At 41.8% G+C, this 24,960-nt stretch overlaps 1 protein-coding gene across 1 annotated transcript in view; it reads left to right on the top strand.

Moving 5' to 3' along the window:
- KCNH1 (potassium voltage-gated channel subfamily H member 1) overlaps positions 1-24,960 on the top strand; it is a 372,237-nt gene that overhangs the window by 39,938 nt on the left and 307,339 nt on the right. Inside the window, 2 exon segments of the mRNA XM_038542056.1 lie at positions 3,534-3,662; positions 11,417-11,535. Of these exon segments, the coding sequence (XP_038397984.1) occupies positions 3,534-3,662; positions 11,417-11,535 (248 nt within the window).

The following is a 24,960-nucleotide window of genomic DNA, read 5'->3' as shown; positions in this document are numbered from 1 at the left end:
AGGCCAACTACCCTGGCCTCTGCTTCTGGGCAGGTTTATATCTGAATGGAGCCAAGGCACTCCTGAATATCCTTGGGGGCATCCAGAGGGGTGGAAGAGAAACCGAGTGAGTAGGGGCTCCAGGTGCTGGGCAGTCTGTGTTCACTTGAAGCACCTGTTACATATATTGAGACTTTGAGTTATATTTCACTGGTTAGAAATGCTTTGCTCTTAAAAGACTGTAATTACTGGTCTGTGCCACATAGATGGGACTCATGTTCTCTTTTGAAAGAATATCAGAAATGAAAATTTAAGCCCATTCTGCTTGCTTTCCTAGATTGTGTAGGGCACAATAATTTGGAAAAGAGGCAGGTCTGAGTGTGAAGATACTGGAAGTAGGATTTATTTCTTTGAAACTCAGCAGGTACCTATCCCATCAGGGTGTTGCATTTCCCAACCCCACAATAGTACCTTCTGGAGTTGAGCTATGAAATGGCCTCATGTGGCCCTATGCATGACCTTGCACTAAACAGGGATGCAGGGTGATAAGACAGAGAAAGTTCAGATCTCCTGCCCCAGAGTGAATTACAGTCTATCTAAGGAAAGAGTCTTCAATTGTGAAGGATTGAAGGGAGCCATTACATAGCCCTTTCTTTCCTTGCCTGTGATCAGAACCAGTTGGAAGAGATAGAGGAATCAGGCAAATGGAGTTAAAATATCCTCTTTATGACCAGTGAAGTTGGTCCTAGAAATTGTTGTTTATGTCCATGGGCAAGTGAAATTTCTAAAAGTGAATCCTAGAATCAGACAGATTTCCCCACCCAACACAGATAGCCCTGGAGAACTGCAGGCTTCTCCTCCTATTGGTCATCCCCCTGCCCTTTGATTTCTCCCCTAACACCTATAGAATGGGGAAGCAGAGCAAGATGCAAATTCATCTCCAAGAGAGCAGATAAAGAGAGGTGCTTGAGCTACACATGTCCAATTCTTGACTCCCGAATTCCCAATCCAGGGAAAAGACCTGAGAGTTCCTTTGAAATATGTCTCTCCATGAGGAAACAGCAGATCAGGCAATAGGAGATTTTCTCCCTCAATAAGCCCACCTGATTAGCTAGAGATGTACTATAAGGCAATGCATACTGACTCCGAGGTTTTGCTAGAAGATTCATATATATTTACTGAAAAGAGATGATCAGAATAACACGTGTTTAATCAGGGAACATCTCTGGAAGAAGCATTGGGCTCAGTTTGGTGGAGAGGAGAACACAGCTTTAAATACTGACCTGTAGGAATGGGTAGGGGGGAGTTCAAGATGAGTTTGAGCTGTAGTAAAACCTAGAAGGCCTCCCCACACGATAAATACAGTAGGCTATCATGATCTGGGAGATGTGGGTTAGTGTCATCAATCTCAGGAGTCATAAATGGAATATAAAGATTAGATGGCACAGTCCCAACTAGGAAAGTTCACAGGCCTTGGGCCCAGCTGATACAGTGTGTGGGTAGCCCATAGGTGGCAACTGGGAAGGTTATGGTTCCAGGGATTCCAGCAAGATGAGGCTCCTGGAGTTAGACCTCATGAGTCGGGTTACGGGGGGGAAGCTCTCTGATTTCTTAACTGGTTTGATAAATTAGTGGTGTTTTCTGGTGTACTATCTGAAAAAAAAATTGCTTACTTTTTTTTTTTAAAGCAGAAAGAAAATGTTTTTTTTTTTTATTTGTTTGCTTTTTGTCTTAACATCTAGAATACAAAGGAGAGCTGTGATATGTAGGCTCAATGGGTGTGACACTTTATTTTGAGTTTTCTGTTGCTTGATTGAAAATGGTTTAAAATCCCACAGGTTCTGAGCAGGGAACTGGGATGAATCGTAGCACAGACCTTTCAGAAACAGTAGGTGATTCAAAGGCCATATTCTTCTTGATTTTGGAATGCGATGTGTGATTTTTGTATGGTGGATTTTTCTTTCAAAACACATTTTTCTTAGGGTGACATTAAAATCTGTTTGTCTTCTGGGAGTACCCAGGAACTGGCAGCTGAAAATTATGGAACAGGAAAGTCGACAGAGGATCAAAGTTATAACTATGGATGAATGTATAGATAATGAAGATTAAAGAATATATTCCCATCTGGTCTATTTGCTGCTGTTTGACTATATATTTTATACTTGTTTATGCTTCCATGTGAATACGTGGCTATACCTGGTTATTATTAAGTTGGATTGGCTAATCCTAATGTCGATCAGAGATGTCTGTCCATGTTGTAGTATCGTATAGAGTTTGCTGTGATTGCCTTCAGAGAGACCCAGGTACCTCTTGAGGATTTATTTCCATCTCCCAAGATTCAGTGAGTTGTTTGCTGGCTATCTTAAAATAATATGTGTAAAATGCTGAACACAGTGCCTGGCATACAGGAAGCTTCTCTAATTCTTAACATGGAGAAATACTTATTGTATTTTAACTTGGAAATGGTTATAAAATAGCATGTAAAGTATTATCCCAGTATTATCTCAGTTCTGCAAAATTCAGCAAATAGTTAAGTTCTTATATCCCAGATGCTGTTAAGGACCTTGGCTATGAGATAGGGAAGAACTTACCACTTTCTTGTGTTTCATTTAATTTTGCCTCACAGAGTTGATTGGTGTGGCTTGCTAGGGTGACCTCTATAGATAGAAAACACTTGTTTTCCCTAATTCTGTTTTAGAAGCTAGATGCTGACTTTGTATAGATATTTAGCCATAGAAACCTGATTGGGTGCCCTCTCTGAGAAGTTAGTCAGAAGTCTTGCCCACCTTCTCCTTGTGTTGATGAGGCAGTGCTTTGGAAGAGCTCATTTGTTCCTTGTTTTTGTTCAGCAATAAGGATTGGAAGTTGAAACACATTGGTTGAGTTTCCTAGAGCACTGATGTCAACACAGTCCAAAGCCACCTGGAAACCTTCCTTTTCAAGGGAACCTTTGCTGGGAGAATGATTGTGGTGATTCTCTCTTCCTTCTTCAGCATGTTATCATCTACCCCCTTGCATTGGACCTTTTGAATTTTTATTTTGGGGAGAGATACTTAGAAATATGGCTTTTGGCCCATGGTTGATTGAGCGTGTGAGTCAAATTGATGGGTGCCCAAACTGGATTTTGACACTGGGGCCCTTTAGCAATGGAAATTTGAGTTTGCAATGGTCTGCTGGATATGATTGGCAATGCCCATCCTGGCCCTTATTCTTTACTTGTCTACTGCATGGTATAAGGTAAGTATTTAGGTACCTTAGTGACTTCCGTAAGATCAGGAGGGATTTTCAACCCATTTCTAATCATTTTGCAAGGGTTAAGAGATCTACACTTAACAAAATTATTTGAACCGAAGCAAATCCCTGCCAAACAGTCACTGTGAAAGTTTTTTATTTCAGCAAGAAGAGGAATTCATGATATGATATTCCAGCACCTAAAGGAATGAAACCATTTAAAAATGAAATAGTATTTGTACCTATTCATTCCCCAGTCTTTATTCCAGAGCACCTCACATGAGAATGCAAATTACTGACCAACCTTTTGATATTTCTTTCAGGGACACCTGTGTGGTTCTTTGTGAAAATTGCTCCAATTCGAAATGAACAGGATAAAGTGGTTTTATTTCTTTGCACTTTCAGTGACATAACAGCTTTCAAACAGCCAATTGAGGATGATTCATGTAAAGGTTTGTAATTCTGATTTGTACAAATACATTTATGTGGTTTTTTTGTTGTTGTTGTTGTTTCCTGTGGTGTGACTCCCATTCCAGAGAATTTGAGGTTGCCAAGGCAATCTCTACACAAAGATCAAGATTTAAACTTTAATTTGTGTTGGGTAAAGCATTGTATCATTCTGGAATGTATTAAGGGGCCAAAGGGGAGGGGAAAAAAGCTTTGTTTAGGAAACCATTTGAACTCAATTTTATACCTTTTTAGAGTAACCCTTTCCAGTAATGATTAGACAGAAGAAGGTAGTTGGGCACCTTTGGTATCAACAGAATCTTTTCTGGTGTCCCCATGACAGATGGGGGTCACCCAAATGAGTTAGTCCATGGCCACATTCATCGTATTTGTATATAGACTTTGTTAGATTTGACTGAGGTCTTGCATTTCAAGATTGTTACAGTTGATTTTAACACAGCTCTACCTCTGTGGTTGTTAGGTCTACAGCTGGTGAATTCATTGGAAACATGGTATTAATGAGGCCATGGTCTTGAGTAACATTTCCATTTGGGTCATTTAATCAGCTTGTGACCACAGATTTTAGCACTCACTTCAGCCATGTATCATGTACATGTATTCTCTGAATCACACTGCGGGCCAGTGAAGGAAAGGACTCAGGATTTCTAGAACAACTGTACTCTTGAAGAGGTCAAGGTAATCAGATATACAATAGATGGCACGTTATCCTCAGAGGTTTGGGATTAGGGGGTGTCACAGCACTCTCTTCCATCCCCCTTCCATTGCGTGCATGCAAGATAACCGAGAGGCCATAGCTCTTTCTTGTTGCAGTGCTTCTTGGCTCTGTGGTTGATTTTCTAGCTCTCTCTGAGAACTCTGCTCCTTGCCGTATCCTGAGATGCAGCAGAGAGATGAGAGTAGAGTCCAGGGAAAAGTCAAATTGGGGAGTATTCTTGATGTGATAAAATTGTGATTGTTAAATGTATCTTATAGGAGGAAATAAAAAGCATCATGGTCTTTTCATTTTGTGACTTTTCTCTGGGGGTGTGTCCTCTAGCACATTTGGATGCTCACATTTATAAGTTCAGAGCACAATGCTGTACATACCAGTGCATCGTATTATTTTTCTTTTTTTAATTATCTGATAACCCAGTATATCAATTTCAGCCTGCCTTTTGGTTTCAAGACTACAGCAGATGTAAAGTTTCTCAACCAGTGCCTCAGCTCCTGCAGTCTCCTCTTTTTCCTGCAGGTCTGTGACTCCCTGATTTCTGGTTTCTGACTTGAGGATTTCTCAGCGCAATAGTGATTACACGGAGATAGACTCACTCATGATTAAGTATCATCCTGCTATCATCCAGAAAGGCCATTTGCTTTTTTAACTGAATAAACTCATAAAATATTAAAGGCAGTCAGATATTTTGACATTTGCTTTTGTAAGTTTTGTCTTAAAAACGTAAATAGTCAGAATGTTGGTTGAGTCAGACTGTTTGCCTTTTACCATCACTGGAATATTTTTGGGTGACATGCAAGTATTTAGTAGGAGAGGCATACTCAACAGAGAGGGTGCCTCACATGCCACGTAGGTATATGCATTTGGCTCTCATGAAGTGTAACACAAGAGATAAATCAGAGTGATGCAGTGAGATTCGCCTAGCTGTTTATTTTCCAGGAAAAAAAAATGTCCTACCTCTTTTAACCTGACTCAATGATGCATTTCCTTGCTGATGAGAGTTTTGGTATATACACACACACACACACACACACACACGTTGCACACCCGCACACTTCAGTGTTCCCTGTAGGAATGCTGCTAAGTGATCATGCTTAGTGTCTTCTCCAAGACATGACTGGATAAGCCTGTCCCTTTCAGATGCCATGACAGATATGTCTGGACCCTCCCACTTGTTATGTCACTGTGCCCCGGCCTACTTTGATTTGGTAGTCTACTTAGGACAAGGTCAGATTTTATATCACTCTGTTTATGATGGAAGAGCATGATAGTTCTCCAGGCCTTGTTAGTTGTAAGTCTATAAACTGTGGTTCTGGCTGCAAGGATCAAATCCAGGAAGATACATTGCCACGTGGCTGGAATGTTCTCCTGACTTGACATTTCTTCTTGGATGTGTTGTCACAGTGGGAGATTCTGGCAAATACAGCTGGGTTTTCAGTACAGCACCTCACTCAGCAGTACGAGTCTTGTGACCCAGGCTTATTTAGGATTCACTTTTGAGATGGAATTATCTGAAGACCCCAGAAATCCTCGGATAATCGTTCTTTGGCAGAGCAGCACAAGGTGTTTCCCACCATCAAATTTGTCCTTTGTTTTAGTCAGTTGTGTTCAAATTGTCTTTAAAATGACATTGTTTTCCTTGCTCGTGCAGTGCCTGACTCTGGGCCTTGGGATTGGGGTAAGTGCCTCCAGGAAGTGATACGAGAAGCCAGTTGGCACCTCAGATTTTCCCACAAACACTCCACAAACACATGGGATAATCTGCAGTCCACTATTTTAGCGTCTGACACAAAATAACTCCCCTTTGGCAGGTGATTGGATGGCCCTGAGGCCCCTCTTACATTTAGTGTATTGGTTCTCAAGCTCCTTTTTAGGAATGATCCAGGCCCCTGACTCCCTCATCCTCTCTTTTCTGTCTTTTGACTTCTTCCTTAGCTCTCTGACAAAAGGTGTCCACAGATGGTGTGGACCAGGCAATGCAAGTCAAGCTAGATTTGCTGTTTGGTAGCAGCTCTGGGTGTATGCATGCGTGGGTGCACGCGTGTGTGCGTGTGTGCGTGCATGCGTGCGTGTGTGTGAAGTTAGAATGAGAGAGTAGCTGGGAATTCTTGGCTGAAATGAGACTCTGTGATGTTTCAGGGGTTTCCTTTGTTTCTAATCTCTTACTTGTCTGTTATTATGGATAATTGGTAGTGGCTACAGGATATTTTTCTCTGTCTTTTTCTCCCTTTTGAGCTAGGAGGCCTGGACAAATGGGAAGAGAAAAATGAGATGGTAAGGCCCAGAGTTGCTCTCTACCTTGTTTCCTAAAGGATGAGGATGAGTCATCCCTCTTGTTTTGTCTCTTACCCCACCAAATAATCTCACGTTGAAGGAGTGAATTCATTTTCAAAACTTGAGCCAGATTCCGATAACAAAAGGAATGTAGAGCCTCAGAGGAGATTTTTAAAGTGAGGGATTGAGAATATGCAGGGATAAGGGCTCTGGCAAGCCGCTGTAACTGCAGACCCTTCTCCAAATGTCTTCCTGTGTGATGTTTGCGAGGCACTCTTGGGAAAGAAACCAAGCAGTGGATACAAGCCACAAGTCCCCTCTTGTCCCCTGGATATTGACATTTTATCTCTCTGCTGTTAGGATAATGGAAAGGTGATGATTTCGTGACTGCTCCTTGAAGAAGCCACCCTAGAGTTTTGGTTATTTCTACACTGACAGGGAAAAGATCAGAGGAGGAAGACTTGAGGATGCTTAGGCAGTGTCCACACTGACTGTCCATCTCGGTCATCAGTGTCCTCTATTCTCTTGTGTATGTTGGGTTATGGCACCAGCTCCTCTAAGAGAATCTGTGACTGCAGATTAGGACAAGCTGGCCTCACAGCCTCCCTACAAGGTCAGGACACCTTACAGCCATCCTCTGCAACTTCTACTCAAAGTGACATGGCATGATTTCCCAGAGTGGGGACCATAGGTTTGTCTTTTCTCCTATCCCTGGACTTATCCTTGGAGGAGCTGAAATTTCATCTCAACCCAGGATCCTCTCCTGACCTAGGGAGGATACAGGGTTATATGGGCTAAAGTAGCCTGGGGAGGGGGGCCTTGCCCCAGTTGAAGCCAGCAGCTGTTGTGTGGTCAAGGAAGGGGGAAGTGATTGTCCTTACTGAGAATGGAGAAGGGATCCGGCGAGTACTGTTTAGCCGACTGCTGGATTGCACGTTGTGTTTCCTTCCTTCTGGCCTTCTTCTCCTTTCATGCCTCCTCTTCCCTTCCTGTCCAACCCCTCTCACTCCAAAGATACCCAGTACATGTGTGTTAGCTGAACAGAGAGAAGTCTGCCTAAGGCCAAGGGGAGCATACAGAAGAGGGAGCGGACAGTTTTGCTGGTGATAGGGCAATACCTGGGAAACGCTCCCTTGGAGGAGGAGCTGCTTTATTTTCCTTTTGGAAAAGGTCCACTGGGCTTCCCCTAAGGCATATCATCCTGAGCTCGGTTCTCATTGGGTTGTGTCCTCCTATTTGGCCTTTTGGACAACAGGAGGTTCATTGTTTCCAGGAGTGTTTCTCCTGATGGCTCTGGTCCACATTGTACCTGTTATCTTCCACCACATACATTTGCTTCTCTTATGTGTTTTTAATCTCATTGGTGGCCGTTACCCCAGTCCCCCAAACCTGGAACCCAGAGGCCACCTGGATGCCTTGTCTCTCTTTCTACAGCTGCTGTTCACCGAGTTCTGTGGATCCTACCTCTGTAGTTGTTCTCCAGCTCTCATCACCTGGCTCAGGCCACAGTACTGTCTAGGCGTGCAGGATCTCTTGCCTGGGGTCCTGACTGGTCTTTTATCTATTGATAAAATTGACCATGCACATTACCATTCTGTCTTTTTTTTTTAAAGCTTTTATTTATTTATTTATGAGAGACACAGCGAGGCAGAGACATAGGCAGAGGGAGAAGCAGGGTCCATGCAGGGAGCCTGATGTGGGACTTGATCCTGGGACTCCAGGATCACGCCCTGGGCTGAAGGCAGACGCTAAACCGCCGTGCCACCCAAGGATCCCCCCATTCTGTCTTTCTAAAATGAAATCAATGTGTTTCCTCCTCCTCATGCCTATTTAAACTCCTCCCTGGTTCCCCGTGGGTTTCAGGATGAAGTTCAAATTTCTTGCGATCTCGGTTCTTACCACCAAAGTTCTTCTCCATCTGGCCCCTGGCAACGACTGTAACATCACTTTAGGCTATGGTCTACATCCTCCTCCCCTCTACCAGCCGCGCCTCACTCATCCAGCCATTTAGGGTGTCTTACTCTTTATTGACATATTACCCTGTTTTATGATTTTTGCCTTTGTAGGTGCTGTTCCTTCTGTGTACAATGTCTATCTTTTCGTTCTTGTGTTTTTGACTCCTACTCATCTTTCAGAATTTTGCTCTAGTATATCACCTCCTCTGGGACGCTCTCCCTGAATCCTTACCCTGGATTAGCTTACCCTCCCCCCCCTTTTTTTTAGCTTGCCTTCTTTGGACAGCCTTGACTCCTAGCATCCTATATTCATGTCTGTCACACAACTTAGCTCACTATGTCATGGCTTTTAAAATTTATCTGTCAATCTTCCCTACTGGTATGCATGCTTTTTGAAGACAGAATCTGTGTCTTATTTATCTCAGTATCTCTAGTACCTAGTGCGATGCTTGGCGTGTAGTAATTATGTTTATAGAGTTAATACATGAATGAAGTTTTTTCATCTGGCCAGGTAATGGTTCCTATTAGAAAGTATTTCCTTCCTACAGAAGACACAGAGCTTGTTCCTCCCGGTAGAGGTGTGATGGAGAATTTCACACTGCCTGTCCATTTTCCCATCTAGCACCCACTCATCTTCCTATGCCTTCCACTCAGGCAGCTCCTTTGACAGCCACATTCTTGGAAAGGTTTCAGGGCTAGCCCAGAGAGTGAGAGGCTAGTTTGAGCCTGGGGAAATGCCCAGAGGTCCAGGGATCTTTCTTTTCATCCCTTGTGTTAGATCAGCTTTGGACCAGGACCCTGAAGTCCCTGCCGGGCAGGTTCTGTGACCTTCCTCTTATCATTTGTCTCAGGGTGTGCATCTTGGTGGTGGTAGTAGTGGTGGTAGCCAAGGGGTGGGTTGGATCAGGGGGTTGCAGAACCTTGTTGGTGTTTGCATGCATGGCTATGTTTTACCTGATTGAAGAATACCCTTTTTGTTCTTGAACAGCTCTGTAGAACTCAGTTCCAGTTTTATTTTGAGCTGAAAGAGAGCCTAACTCTGAAAGAGACTTTAGAAATTTCTAGCCCGCAATTCACAAAAGCAGATTTCAGTGAACATCTTCATAAATGGCACATTTGGGGGAGATGTCAAAGACCCCTGTAGAGTCTGGACTGTCTCTTCCTGTTAACATTAATGCTACCCCTACCATCTGATGATCACCATGTACCTCTTTTCAAGCTGATTCTGTTGGTCTGCTTAATGGCATCAGGATGGATGAAAATGCCACTATCTTTTATTAAGCCTAGAACTTCTGGAATGAGATAATAACCGATTTGCTATTCTTGCTATGTTGACAAAAATTTATCCAGATCATGATTCTTTAAGGTTGTGCAAGAAGAGGGCCATTTGGCTGCTTAAGTTCATTGTCCTCTGGATTCCAAGTCTGTCTTGGAAAAGGTGCCCCAGGGTAAAATTTGGCAGAAGAGATGTCTGCTGCAAGATGTTGGATACTGCTAAACACGAAAGGACCACAAAACAAACAAACAAACAAACAAACAAACAAACACAACCAAAAAATAAATCGTCTAGTCTTGCTTTTAACTGTCATCTTAAAAGAGTCGGATGCTCTATCATGTGAAAGGAGTTGGATGCTCTGTTTACTTAGACCCCACAGCTAAGTCTTTGGAGCCCCAAAGACTCTCAAGCTTGGGCTTGAGAACCCTGACAGGTGTTCAGGAGTCTCATGAGGCAATTGCCATAGTCATAACTTTGATGCAGATAGGTTGGGTTGTTGGACGTTGGAAAGGACAGTTGTCTTTGGGGACCTTTAAATGCAGTAAAGATCACTCATATGTCTTAGCTTCTGCAGTGCAGATGGGGCTGGATTGGAAAAGGACCAGCATTTTACTTTTCCTGGAGGAGCTAAGCTAGTCCAGGGAGCCAAGGAGGCCTCCAGACAGCCTCTGTTTTAGTCTACTAACCGGAGCCCACTAAATCTAGCCTTGTTGTCTTACCAGGCAGGTGTACCGTACCTTTAGGCACCTAGAGTATTTTAATCTCCACTTTACAGATAAGGCTTAAACAACATAAAAGACTTGTTGGGGATCACAAAGCAAGCTGGAGGCAGAGATTGGACTGTGAGGAGATTTCTTTGTTCCAGGTTCAGTACCAGGCTCTTTGGGATTCTTGGTACTTGGGGAACCTGTCACCAACCATCCTTCCCCCATCCCAGAGCAGACTAAAATATGCCCATGCTTTCCCCCACCTGCCCAGGGATTAGATTCATTTCTCATTCCCCTGGCTTTGGAGAATGTAGTGCATGGAATGGCCATTTAACTAGCTTGTCCATGCAACCCATGGAACCAGCCTGGTCTCTACATCAGACTCTGTGGGGGTTGGGAACATCCTGAGCCCAGTCACAAAGTCAGAGAACTATCTTGACTGCCTGGTATTATCTGGCAGGAAAGCTTTGGGCCAGAGTGGAAAGATCTGGGTTCTGGACTCTTTGTAGTTCTCTAGGCACTCTGCCTCTGTTTCCTTATTTGTAAAACAGTACTGAGATCTGCCCTACGTATGTCACAAAGCTATGACTAGGACAGAGTGAAAGTGCAGGGAAAACTAAATTGCTACACAAATTTGAGTGTGTCTCGGTGCTTTTCTGAGCAGCAAGTCTGGGCTGGGAGGAATGCAGAGTGACTCACAGGAGCCCAGGAGGACAATGGGTGTATGTACTTCGACAGTGTAACTGGTGGTGTGAATGTCCATGACCTTCAGGATATGATTGAAACTGTCTCTTCTCTCCTCTGCATGCTCTAGGCTGGGGGAAGTTTGCTCGGCTGACTAGAGCACTGACAAGCAGCAGGGGTGTCCTGCAGCAGCTGGCTCCCAGTGTGCAAAAAGGCGAGAATGTCCACAAGCACTCCCGCCTGGCTGAGGTAAGGGCAACGGGCTAGCTCCTCTTAAACCTCACTTCTCTAGGGTGCAGGGCTGAGAAAATGCTACAAAGCAAGGGTGTGGTTTGGAAGAGACCTTCAGGACCCTCATACTCCTGTCTTGGCTGGGCTATGCACCATGACATGTGACTTTGGGAAAACGACCTAACTCCTTTGAGCTTTGTGCTTTCCTGGATGTAAAAGGGGCCTGCAGACAGCACTGTTCCAGCTTATTGAGGTGATAGGTGTCAATTCGCTTTCTTGAGGGAGTAGAGAAGAGGCTAGAAGTCCTATATCCACAAAGGGGTTTATACTTATAAACCATAAACAATTTTTTAAATTTAAATTCAATTTGCTAACATATAGTATAACACCCACTGCTCATCCCATCAAGTGATCTCCTTAGTGTCCGTCACCAATCCCCCCACCCACCTCCCCTTCCGCAACCCTTTGTTTGTTTCCCAGAGTTAGGAGCCTCTCATGGTTTTTCTCCCTCTCTAATTTTTCCCTACTCAGTTTCCCTCCTTTCCTTTATAGTCCATTGCACTATTTCTTATATTCCACGTATGAGTGAAACCATATGATGATTGTCCTTTTCTGATTGACTTATTTCACTCAGCATAAGACCCTCCAGTTCCATCCATGTCAAAGCAAATGGTAGGTATTCATCCTTTCTGATGGCTGAGTAATATTCCATTGTATATAGAGACCACATCTTCTTTATCCATTCATCTTTCGATGTACACCGAGGCTCCTTCCACAGTTTGGCTATTGTGGACATTGCTGCTATGAACTTTGGGGTGCAGGTGTCCTGGTGTTTCACTACATCTATCTTTGGGGTAAATACCCAGTAGTGCAATTGCTGGGTCATAAGGTAGCTCTATTTTTAACTTCTTGAGGAACCTCCACACTGTTTTCCAGAGTGGCTGCACCAGTTTGCATTCCCACCAACAGTGCAAGAGGGTTCCCTTTTCTCCACATCCTTTCCAACATTTGTTGTTTCCTGTCTTGTTAATTTTAGCCATTCTCACTGGTGTGAGGTGGTATCTCATTGTGGTTTTGATTTGTATTTCCCTGATGGCCAGTGATGTGGAGCATTTTTTCATGTGCTCATTGGCCATATGTAGGTCTTCTTTGGAGAAATGTCTGTTCATGTCTTCTGTCCATTTCATGACTGGATTGTTTGTTTCTTGGGTGTTGAGTTTGATAAGTTCTTTACAGATCTTGGATACTTGCCATTTATCTGATACATCATTTACAAATGTCTTCTCCCATTCTGTTGGTTGTCTTTTAGTTTTGTTTGTTTCCTTCGCTGTGCAGAAGGTTTTTTTTTATCTTGATGAAGCCCCAATAATTCATTTTTGCTTTTGTTTCCCTTGCCTTCATAGATGTGTCTAGCAAGAAGTTGCTGTAGCCAAGTTCACAAAGGTTGTTGCCTGTGGTCTCCTCTAGTATTTTGATGGATTCTTGTCTCACATTTAGATCTTTCAACTATTTTGAGTTTATCTTTGTGTATGGTATAAGAAATTGGTCCAGTTTCATTCTTCTGCATGTGGCTGTCCAGTTTTCCCAATACCACTTACTGAAGAGGCTGTCCTTTTTCCAGTGGATATTCTTTTCTGCTTTGTCAAAGATGAGTTGACCATAGAGGTGAGGGTCCATTTCTGGGTTGTCTATTCTGTTCCATTGATCTATGTGTTGTTTTTTTGCGCCAGTATCATACTGTCTTGATGATCACAACTTTGTAATACAGCTTGAAATCAGGCATTGTGATGCCCCCAGCATTGGTTTCCTTGTTCAATAATCCTCTGTCTATTTGGGGTCTTTTCTGATTCTATACAAATCTTAAGATTATTTGTTCCAACTCTGTGAAGGAAGTCCATGGTATTTTGGTAGGGATTGCATTGAACGTGTAAATTGCTCTAGGTGGCATAGACATTTTCACAATATTTATTCTTCCAGTTCATGAGCATGGAATGTTTTTCCATCTCTTTACATCTTCCTCAATTTCTTTCAGAAATGTTCTGTAGTTTTTAGGGTATAGATCCTTTACCTCTTTAGTTAGGTTTATTCCTAGGTATCATATGGCTTTGGGTGTGGTTGTTAATATAATTAATTCCTTAATTTCTCTTTCTGCAGTCTCATTGATAGTGTACAGAAATGCCACTGATTTCTGGGCATTGATTTTGTATCCTGCCACATAGCCGAACTGCTGTATGAGTTCTAGCAATTTTGGGGTGAAGTCTTTTGGGTTTTCTATATACAATATCATGTCATCTGCAAAGAGGGAGAGTTTGACTTCTTCTTTGCCAATTTGAATGCCTTTTATTTCTTTTTGTTGTCTGATTGCTGAGACTAGGACTTCTAGTACTGTGTTGAATAACAGTGGTGAGAGCGGACATCCTTCTCGTGTTCCTGATCTTAGGGGAAAAGATTTCAGTTTTTCCCCATTGAGAATGATATTTGTTGTGGGCTTTTCATAAATGGCTTTTAAGATATTGAGAAATGTTCCCTCTATCCATACAGTTTGTAGAGTTTTGATCAGGAATGGATGCTGTATTTTGTCAAATGCTATCTCTGCATCTATTGAGAAGATCATATGGTTCTTGTTTTTTCTCTTATTGATGCGATCTGTCATGTTGATTGTTTTAGGAATGTTGAACCACCCTTGCATCCTGGGGATAAATACTATTTGGTCATGGTGAATAATCCTCTTAATGTATTGTTGGATCCTATTGGCTAGTATCTTGGTGAGAATTTTTGCAACCATGTTCATCAGGGATATTGGTCCATAATTCTCCTTTTTGATGGGGTCTTTGTCTGGTTTTGGGATCAAGGTAATGCTGGCTTCATAGAAAGAGTTAGGAAGTATTCCATCTTTTTATATCCTTTGAAATAGCTTTAGTAGAACAGGTATTATTTCTTCTTTAAATGTTTGTTAGAATTCCCCTGGGAAGCCATCTGGCCCTGGACTTTTGTGTCTTGGGAGGTTTTTGATGACTGCTTCAATTTCCTTGCTGTTTATTGGCCTGTTCAGGTTTTCTATGTCTTCCTGTTCCAGTTTTGGTAATTTATAGGTTTCCAGAAATGCATCCATTTCTTCTACATTGCCTAATTTGTTGGCATAAAGCTGCGCATAATACGTTTTTAAAAATCGTTTGTATTTCCTTGGTATTGGTTGTGATCTCTGTTCTTTCATTCATGGTTTTATTAATTTGAGTCTTTTCTCTTTTCTTTTTAATAAGGCTGGCTAGGAGTTTATCTGTCTTACTAATTCTTTCAAGGAACCAGCTCCTGATTTTGTTGATCTGTTCTACAGTTCTTCTGGTCTCTATTTCATTGAGTTCTGCTCTAATCTTTATTATATCTCTTCTTCAACTTAGTTTAGGCTTTATTTGCTGTTATTTCTCCAATTCCTTTAGATGTGAGGTTAGATTGCATATTTGAGTTTTCCAATTTATTTTTTTAAAGATTTTATTTGTTTATTCATGAGAGACAGAGAGAGAGAGAGAGAGAGAGAGGCAGAGACACAGGCAGAGGGAGAAGCAGGCTCCATGCAGGGAGCCCGATGTGGGATTCGATCCCAGGGCTCCAGGATCATGCCCTGGGCGGAAGGCAGGCGCTAAACCACTGAGCCACCCAGGAATCCCCAAGTTTTTTCCAAATTTTTGAGGAAGGCTTGTATTACAATGTGTTTCCTTCTTAAGACTGATTTTGCTATATCACAAAGATTTTGAACAGTTGTATTTTCATTTTCATTAATTTCCATGAATCTTAAATTCTTCTCTAATTTCCTGGTTGACCTATTTATCTTTTAGTAGGATGCTCCTTAACCTCCATGTGTTTGAGTTTCTTCCAAATTTCTTCTTGTGATTGAATTCTAGTTTCAAAGCATTGTGGCCTGAAAATATGCAGGGGACAATCCCAATCTTTTGGTATCAGTTGAGACCTGATTTGTGACCCAGTATGTGGTCTATTCTGGAGAAAGTTCTGTGTGAACTTGAGAAGAACGTGTATTCAGTTGCATTAGGATGGAAAGTTCTGTATATATCTGTGAAATCTATTCAGTCCAGTGTATCATTCAAGGCCCTTGTTTCTTTGGTGATGTTCTGCTTAGAATATCTGTCTTTTTTTTGTTAAGAATATCTGTCTTTTACTAAGAGTGCTGTGTTGAAGCCTCCTATTAATATATTATTATCTATGTATCTCTTTACTTTGGTTATTAACTCATTGATATATTTGGCTGCTCCCAGATTAGGGGCGTAAATATTCATAATTGTTAGGTCTTCTTGTTGGATAGACCCTTTAAGTATGATAGAGTGTCCCTCTTCATCTCTTATTACATTCTTTTGTATAAACTCTAATTTATCTAATATGAAGATTGCTACCTCAGCTTTCTTTTGAGGATCATTTGAATGGTAAATGGTTCTCCACCCCTTCATTTTCAGTCTGGAGGTGTCTTTATATCCAAAATGAGTCTCTGGTAGACAACATATAGATGGGTCTTGCTTTTTTATCCAGTCCATTACCCTGTGTCTTTTGATGGGATCATTTAGCCCATTCACGTTCAGAGTAACTATTGAAAGATATGAATAGTGTCATCGTATTACCTATACAGTTCCTGTTTTTGTGGATTGTTTCTTTGGGCTCCCTCTTTCTTTTACAGGGTCCCTCTTAATATTTCTTGCTGAGCCAGTTTGGTGGTCACATATTCTTTCAGTTTCTGTCTATCCTGGAAGCTCTTTATGTCTCCTTCTATTATGAATGACAGCCTTGCTGGATAAAGTATTCTTGGCTGCATTTTTTCTCATTAAGTACCCTGTATATATCATGCCAGCCCTTTCTGGCCTGCCAGGTCTCTGTGGATAGGTCTGTTGTTAATCTGATATTTCTCCCCACATAAGTTAAGCATCTCTTTTCCTGAGCTGCTTTAAGAATTTTCTCTTAATCTTTGAAATTTGCAAGTTTCACTATTAAATGTCAAGGTATTGAACAGTTTTTGTTGATTTGCGGGGGGGCTCCTCTCTATCTCTTGGATCTGAATGCCTATTTCCTTCCACAGATTAGGGAAGTTGTCAGCTATGATTTGTTCAAATATACTTTGTGGTCCTCTCTCTCTCTCTACCTCTTCTGGTATCCCAGTAAGATGAATATTATTCCTTCTCAAGCTATCATTTATTTCCCTAAGCCTTTCCTCATGGGTTCTTAATTGTTTTTCTTTTTTCCTCAGCTTCCTTCCTTTACATCAACTTGTCTTCCATGTCATTCACTCTATCTTCCATCTCATTAACCCTAGCAGTTAGAGCATCCAGTTTAGACTGCATCTCTGTTAAAGTATTTTTAATTTTGGCCTGATTAGATCTTATTAAGAGAATCTCTAGAGTCCTTTATGCTTTTGTTCAGAGCCACCAGTAATTTTATAATTGTACTTTTGAATTGTATCTCTGACATGTTATTTAAATCCAGGTCCAGAAATTCTGTGGCAGACAGTATTACTTTTGGCTCTTTCTTTTGTCCAGTTCAGAGTGGCTGTATGAGCAAGCAAGCAGAGTCAAAAATATCAACCACAACCTAAGTAAAATACACCATAGACCATTCTGAAGAGGTCAGAGACCAGAAAATAAAAGAAAAAGAAGAACAGAAAAAAATAAAACAAAGGGACCACTGAAGTGAAAAACAAATTTTAAAACAAAATAGTAAGAATAAAAAAACAAAAACAAAAGGGTTGGTGAGGAAGTGGTGATGAAGAGAGAATATAGTCTCCCTGAGGGGACCTAGAGGGTGATCCTCTAGGTTCTGAGTATATTTTGTTCTGTATGTTAGCAGATGCTCAATTCCAAATTTATATAAACCAGAAAAACTTATATAGAGACCTAACATCAACCACAAAAACAGAAACAAGATAAAAGAGAGGGGCAGATTGGGAAGGAAGAAGGAATATAATCTCACAGAATGAACCAACACATTGTTCCACTTGGTTCTGGGTGTATTTTGGTCTGTGTGTTAGAAGGTACTAACTTCCACCATTATAAAACAAAATGAGACAGAAAAAAACAAAGAACAAAAAACAAAAACCCATAACTCGTATATCTACCAAAATTAAGTTGAATACATTGATGGGAATCAAAAAATGAAGAATATATCTAAACATTAAATGTAGAAATATGAAAGTCAAAAAGGAAAAAGCTTTAAAACAAAGAGTTGGTAAAGTATTGTAGTTAAGGAAGGAAAAGAGAAACAATATGGGAAATTTTTAAACCTGAAATATAAATAAACTGTAATGAGAAAATCTCTAGTTCTATATACTATTTTCCCTCAGTCTTGGAGCTTTCCAGTGCTGCTTGGTCAGTAAACTTGCTCTTCCCTTGTTCTTCTAGCAGTTCTTCTGGGGTAGGGGTCTACTGCACTGGTTCTCAGGTGTCTGTGCCTGGGCAGAGATGCCCTTCCCCTTGCCAGGTGACCTGGCTCAGTTTCAGCTGTTTATCCTGTGAGGCCTTTGTTCCCTAGAGGCCCCCGCCTCTCCCAGGTGAACTGTGAAAAGAAGAAAAAAGTCAAAAAATGGCAGCGGCCAGATCTCCAGCTCCGGACCCAAGAGCTCCCCACGAGTACCAAACTGCAGTCTCCCAGTCCATACTGGCCTAGATGCTCCTGGGGGCAGGTGCACTGATCTGCAGAAATTGCAGGGTGCCCAGTGGCAGGAGAGTTCTTGCTGTCCTGTGCCCTCCTGGGGTCTGCTTCTCCCAAAAGGGAATGGAGGATAGCCAGCTTTGTCCAATTTGCTGCCCTTGGATTGAGGGCCCTGCACTGCTGGACCTGCTCCCGGGTCTGCCTCTCCAAAGAGGAACATAGGACAGCTGCCTCTGTCTGTTGGCAGGCTCTAGGGTAAGGGGAGCTCCAGTGCTGACCTGCGTATGGGCTGGCTTCTCCCAAATGACCCGGAGGGTTGCGGAGTTCTAGCCCTTTACTGTGATCTGACAGCGGTTTGCAGTGAGCTTTCTCCCAGGTGCCTCTATTCTTATTGTGTCTCTGGGAATGTTGAAGCTTCACTGCCCCTCCTGTGATTCTGTCCTATTTCCTGCTGAGCACTTTTTGGGGGGGGGGAGGGGTCTGACATTATTTTAGTTTATTTAAAAAAATTTTTTTGTTGGAGTTCAATTTGCCAACATATAGCATAACACCCAGTGCTCATCCCACCAAGTGCCCCCTTCAGTGCCCGTCACCCAGTCACCCCAACCCCCCACCCACCTCCCCTTCCACTACCCCTTGTTCATATCCCAGAGTTAGGTGTCTCTCATGTTTTGTCACCCTCACTGACATTTTCACTCATTTTCTCTCCTTTCCCTTTATTCCCTTTCACTAATTTTTATATTCTCCAAATGAATGAGACCATATAATGTTTGTCCTTTTCTGCTTGACTTATTTCACTCCCCTGCTGAGCACTTTTCAGTCAGGAAAGACTCAGGTGCAGATTTTGAAAGTTCCTGCTTATCGTGCCCTGGCTTGTTGTGGATCCCCACCCCCCACCCCCTTTTTTCTTTGCCTTCCTCCCTTGTCAGAAGCGATCACTTTTCTCTCTGTAGCATTCCAGCTGTTCTCTCTTTACATCTCAGGTTGAATTCGTAGGTGTTCAGGATGTTTTGAAAGCTATCTAGGTAAGTTTGTGCAACCAGATGAATTGAGGACCCCTGTTCTTTTGTCATCTTGTCTCCCATAAACATTTTTTTATTTGAGCAATTCATATTATTAGAGGAAAAAAGATAATAGGAAACAAAAATCACCTGTTATCCCACTAATCAGATGGCTTTGTTATAATTCTTATATGCATTCCTTAACTCTTTTTGTTAAGTGTATCCATTTCTTAAAGCTTAGTAAGTACATTTTTTTTCATAATTAATATTTATGAGGTTCAGAGGTATCTATGAATCAACAGGTACATGTAATGTGGTTGTGTCACCATTTCTTCACTTTATATAATCATGAACATCTTTCTAGGCTAATGAATGTACTTGGAATAATTGTTGTTCTGGTAAGCTTTGTAGTAAGGAAAACCTGTGATGGTGTTTTTGCTGGGACAAATGAGAGGCTGGGAAGCCTGGATCAGGTGGTTCACTAGGCTTCACGTGCTCGAATTACCCTTACCGTAATGGCTCTGGTGGCTCTGCATCCAGATCACTTATTATCTGCCTTTGATGGTGCCTGGTCTTCATTTTTTCAACTCTGCCTGGGTGGACCAGTTAAGAGCATCATACCTTGCACACAGCCAACTTCCTTCTTACCCAGAGATGACAAGTAAGCTGTCTCTCTACTTGGTGTTGGCCACTCAGTTCTTGACCTGTGCTCAGATGACAGGGTCCTCTCTGGCCTGACTCCTGCCTCCTGGACCTCTAGGAGAAGAGTGGTGCAGCTCATGGGGGCAGCTGTGCCCTAGTGCACTGAATGTCAGATGAGTCAACTACAGAAGATCGACTTGTGGCATCCTGGCTCCTGGACCTCTAGGAGAGGAGTGGTCGGTGTAGTGCAGCTCACAGGGGCTGTTGTGCACTAGTGCACTGAATGTCAGATGAGTCAACTAGAGATGATCGACTTGTGGCACCCCAGAGCGTTTGCCACTAATGGGGATGCGAGCATTCACCTGTGTCATCTTAGAGATGGTGAGGCACTCGGAAGCCTAGTTTTTGGTTCTGATTTGGGCTCAGTATATCACTGAAAGAAGACTAAAGGAAACCTATTGGCATCCGGCCTGCACTTTTCCCTGTCCCAGTTGCTGCTTTTGGTTACTAAATCAGCTTCCTTTCCTGCTGCTCTGTGCCTTGCTTGCTCTCACTCAGCCACACTCCTGGTGTATGTTCCTCATACACACCTGGCTCATTCTTCTCTCAGATATCTGCGTGGTAGCTCTTTCACCAGCTGCAAGTCTTTACTCAAATGTCATTTTCTCTGGGTGGTTACCTGCATCAGTCAGGGTTCTACCAGAGAATCAGAAACACTAGGATATTTATATATTAAGAGATTTATTGCAAGGAGTTGCTTTATGTGATTCTGGGTGCTGGCTAGGCAAGTCCAAAATTCATAGGGCAGCTTGGCCACCTGGAAACTTTTGGAAGTAGCCAATGCCAAAGTCCACAGGTGGACTTTGTTCTGCTCTTAAAGGCTTTCAGCTTATTGGATGGGGCAATCCAGGTTATAAGCTATAGTCAGCTTTCTTGAAAGTCAGTTGATTGTAGATATTAATCACATTTACAGAATTCCTTCACAGGAAAGCTTAGTGTTTGATCGAATAACTGGGTACCACAGTCTAGCCGAGTTGACACAAGAAACTATTATAGTTTACCACTTGTCAGCCTGTCATACACATTCGCTTAAACCATTCTTGATCTCCAAATAAAGACAGCAACAAAGTCATACTTCCCATGTAACATGATCCAGTTATCCTGCATTTAACCAAAAATGTGCCAACTCTTCCCACAGGAGTGGATACAAAATTCTTGGGTAATGTTTACTCTTCACCTTGATATTCTATCACTTAAACACTGAGATGTAAACTATTATTAATACATCTTATGTTTGATAAGGGGATATGAGAGAGAAGAAAAAGTATTTGCTTAATATATATGCATATATTTGTTATATATATATGCATTATTAATAGGAAAGTAAAAATACTCATAACTCCTAATTCTCTCCTGCTCTTTTTCTCCACTTAGTACCTTCTAATGTCCTATATAGCTTGTTTATTTTTTAAAAGATATTTTACTTATTTGAGAAAGAAAGTGAGAGAAAGAGCACGAGCAGGGGGAGGGACAGAGGGAGAAGCAGACTCCCCGCTGAGCAGGGAGCCTGACTTGGGGCTCTATCCTGGGACTCCAGGGTCATGACCTGAGCCTAAGACAGACACTTCACAGACTGAGCCACCCAGATGCCCCTATAGCTTATTTATTTATTCTGTTCATTGTTCATTGATACATCCCAGACATTTAAAACAGTGTCTGACACATAGTAGATGCTCATTGGTAGTGTTTGTTTTTTTTTAACTGATTGAATGGATGAAAAAAGGAAATGATGTTAGTGTTTTTGTTGACCTCATCTGGCATAAATAGTTACTCATTGATTGGCAATATGAGGCAGACATTTGGGCCTCATCCCAGGGACTAGTTAGCCTGATTAGAGGCTTATGGATTTTTAAAAAAGATTTTATTTATTTATTCATGAGAGACACGTAGAGGCAGAGACATAGGCAGAGGGAGAAGCAGGCTCCCTGCGGGGAGCCCAAGGCAGGACTCAATCCCAGGACCCTGGGATCATGCCCTGAGCTGAGGGCAGACACTCAACCACTGAGCCAACCAGGTGCCCCCCTGATAGCTTTTCTTGCCCTGAAGTCTGGTCTGCCAAGAATTAACATAGCTACTTCTGCTTTCTTTCGAGTAATGTTGTCTTTTTTCATCCTTTTATTTAATCTACCTGTGCCTTTCTATTTAAAGTATGTTTCTTGTAGACAGCATGTAGTTGGATCTTATTTTTTGATCCATTTTGACAATCTCTGTCTTAGTTGGCATATAGAGACTGTTGATGTTTAAAATGATTATTGACATAGTTGGATTAATATCTGCCATATTTGTTACTGTTTTTTATTTTTTTCCCTTGGCCTTTGTTCCTATCTTGTCTACTTTTTCCACTTTTTGTAGTTTTAATTGAGTGTTTTATAAGATTCTATTTTCTCTCCTTTCTTAGCATCTTAATTGTATTTCTTTTTTTTTTACTTTTTTTTTAAGTGGTTACCTTAGGGATTGCAATATATATTTACAACTAATTTGAGTCTACTTTGAAATAACACCATACTGCTTCATGGGTAATGCAAGTACCTTATAATAAAATAATCCTAATTCTCCTGATTCCTCCCCTCTGTTCCATGTATCATTGCTGTCATTATCCATAAGCACACATAAGCATATAGATATACCCAGACAGAATCAAATACATCGTTGCTATTATTTTGAACTAAGTGTTATCTGCTATATTAGTTAAGAATATGAAAAAAAGAGTTATTTATCTTCACTTACTCCTTTCCTGATGCTCTTTCTTTACATAGATCTGAGTTTCTGACCTGTATTATATTCCTTCTCTCTGAACAACTTCTTTTTTAAAGATTTCATTTATTTATTCATGAGAGACTGAGAGAGAGGTAGAGACACAGGCAGAGGGAGAAGCAAGCTCCCTGTGGGGAGCCTGATCAGGACATGATCCCAAGGCCTCAGGATCACGACTTGAGCTGAAGGCAGGCACTCAACCTCCGAGCCACCTTGGGGTCCCTCTCTGAATGACTTTTTTTTAACATTTCCTGCAAGCCAGTTAGTTCCACTGGTAACAAATTCTCTAAATTTTTATCAGAGAAAATCCTTTACTTTTGAAAGATAATTTCATGGGGTAGAGAATTCTAGGTTGTTTTTTTTTTTTCCTTCTCTCAACTCTTTAAATATTCCAGTCTGTTTTTTTGCTTATGATTCTGAGAAGTTAGATGTAGTTCTTATCTTAGTTCCATATAGGTTATGTGTTTTTTTTTCCCCCTCTGGCTTCTTTCAGGATTTTTTTCTTGATCTTTGATTTCCTGCAGTTTGGAGATGATATGTCTAGGTGTGTTTTGTTTGCCTGTTTGTTTGTGTTTTGGTCTTGTAGCCCACATGGTGTTTTGTGAGCTTCCTGGACCTGGGATTTGGTGTCTGGCATGAATTTGGGAAAACTCCCAGTCATTGTTGCTTCAAATATTTTTTCTGTTTCTCTCTTTCTTCCCCTTCTGGTATTCTCATTACATGCATGTTACACCTTTTGCAGTTGTCCCACAGTCCCTGGATATTCTGTTATTATTTATTTATTTTATTGGTCCTTCTGTTACAGGATTTATATTCTTTAGTGCCCATGGCTCTTGGTCATGACACTTTGAAGAATGAAGAGTTAGACCAGATGAAGCATGGTGGTCAGCAAGGCAAGGCTTATCGAGCAATAGTACAAAGCACCCGAAGAGGGAGGGGACCTGAGACGGTTGCCGTTGGGAGTTTCTAAATGTAGGGGTTTAGTGAGCTCTTTTGCAGAACTATCTTAAGCAGCCAGAGTGTACAGAGTCATGCCACTCGGGACTTTGGTCACATTATCTGTCTACCTATTAGGTTAATGTCCACGGGCTGATGGTCTTTTTGGCTGACATGGGGGCTTATGTCTTAGCTGCCCCTTGCTTGTGATAGTGACAAATGCTCTGTGGTTAATTGTTTTATCTGAGGATGTTTTGCAGAAATCATTTCTGCAAAGGCTGCAAAACAGAATGAGAGGGCAGTCCTGTCTAAGCTGCGAACAGGATGTTAGTGCTATTATATCTTAGCTGTCTGGACTCCATATTTTCTTGATGGGGACTCTGGCCCTGACTACTCAACTGTCCAACTAACTCCTACCACTTTTTGTCTTTGCTTTTCAGTTTTGAAGGCTTCCATTAACATATCCTCAAGCTCAGAGATTCTTCCCTCAGCTGTGTTCGGTCTGGTAATGAGCTCATCAAAGGCATTCTTCATATCTGTCACAGTGTTTTTGATCTCTAGTATTTCCTTTTGGTTCTTTCCTAGAATTTCCATCTCTTTGCTTACATAACCCATCTGTTCTTGAATGTTACATTTTTCGTTAGAGCCCTTCACATATTAATCATAGTTGTTTTAGTTCCTGGTCTGGTAATTCCAATGCCCCTGCCATTTCTGGGCCTGGTTCTGATGCTAGTTCTGTGTCTTCAGACTGTGTTTTTGGCTTTTAGTATGTTTTTCCATGTTTTGAAGGCTGAACTTGATGTACTGGGTAAATAGGTCCTTAGTGGTGTGGAGGTGAAGTGTCAGGGGAGAAGCAGCTTTGTATGGTCCTGTGATTAGATGTTTTAGTGAGCCTATTCCTCTGGGATGTGAATTTTACAAATACCTCTAGGTATTTCCCCTACTTGGGCCAGACAGAATGTGCTGAGGGGCCCAGAATTGAGTATTTTCCTTCCTCCATGTCAAAGGCCAGAGGAGGCCAGAATTGGGTATGGTCCTCCTGCCAGGTCAGGTAGGCTCCATGAAACCAAACACATTGGGCTCTGGTTATACAGTTTCTCCTGAGGGCAGGCCTTTCTGAAAAAGGACAGAATGCTCTGGTGTATTTCAATATTCAATATTCTGGAATATTCCCCTACAGAAGCAGGAGGAGATTTTTTTCTGATTTTCACTGTGAGGATCTGGTACAGCTCCTAGAGGTAAAACTCACAAAACCATGACTGGTTCTCCCTGGGCTTTGTAACTCTCAGACTTGGCCATCCTGAGCCTCCAAGAGATTTGCCAGTTATAGGTTAGTTTTTCCTCTCTGGTGCTCTTCATTCTTCTGGAGGCTTCTGCTCATGGGTTTCTTCTCTGGCAGGTTGTAATT

This window comes from Canis lupus, chromosome 7, assembly GCF_011100685.1.
Source record: "Canis lupus familiaris isolate Mischka breed German Shepherd chromosome 7, alternate assembly UU_Cfam_GSD_1.0, whole genome shotgun sequence".
NCBI classification, from domain to species: Eukaryota; Metazoa; Chordata; class Mammalia; order Carnivora; family Canidae; genus Canis; species Canis lupus.
Note: the sequence above shows the minus strand (reverse complement) of the source record. Positions and strands in the feature narration are given on the sequence as shown.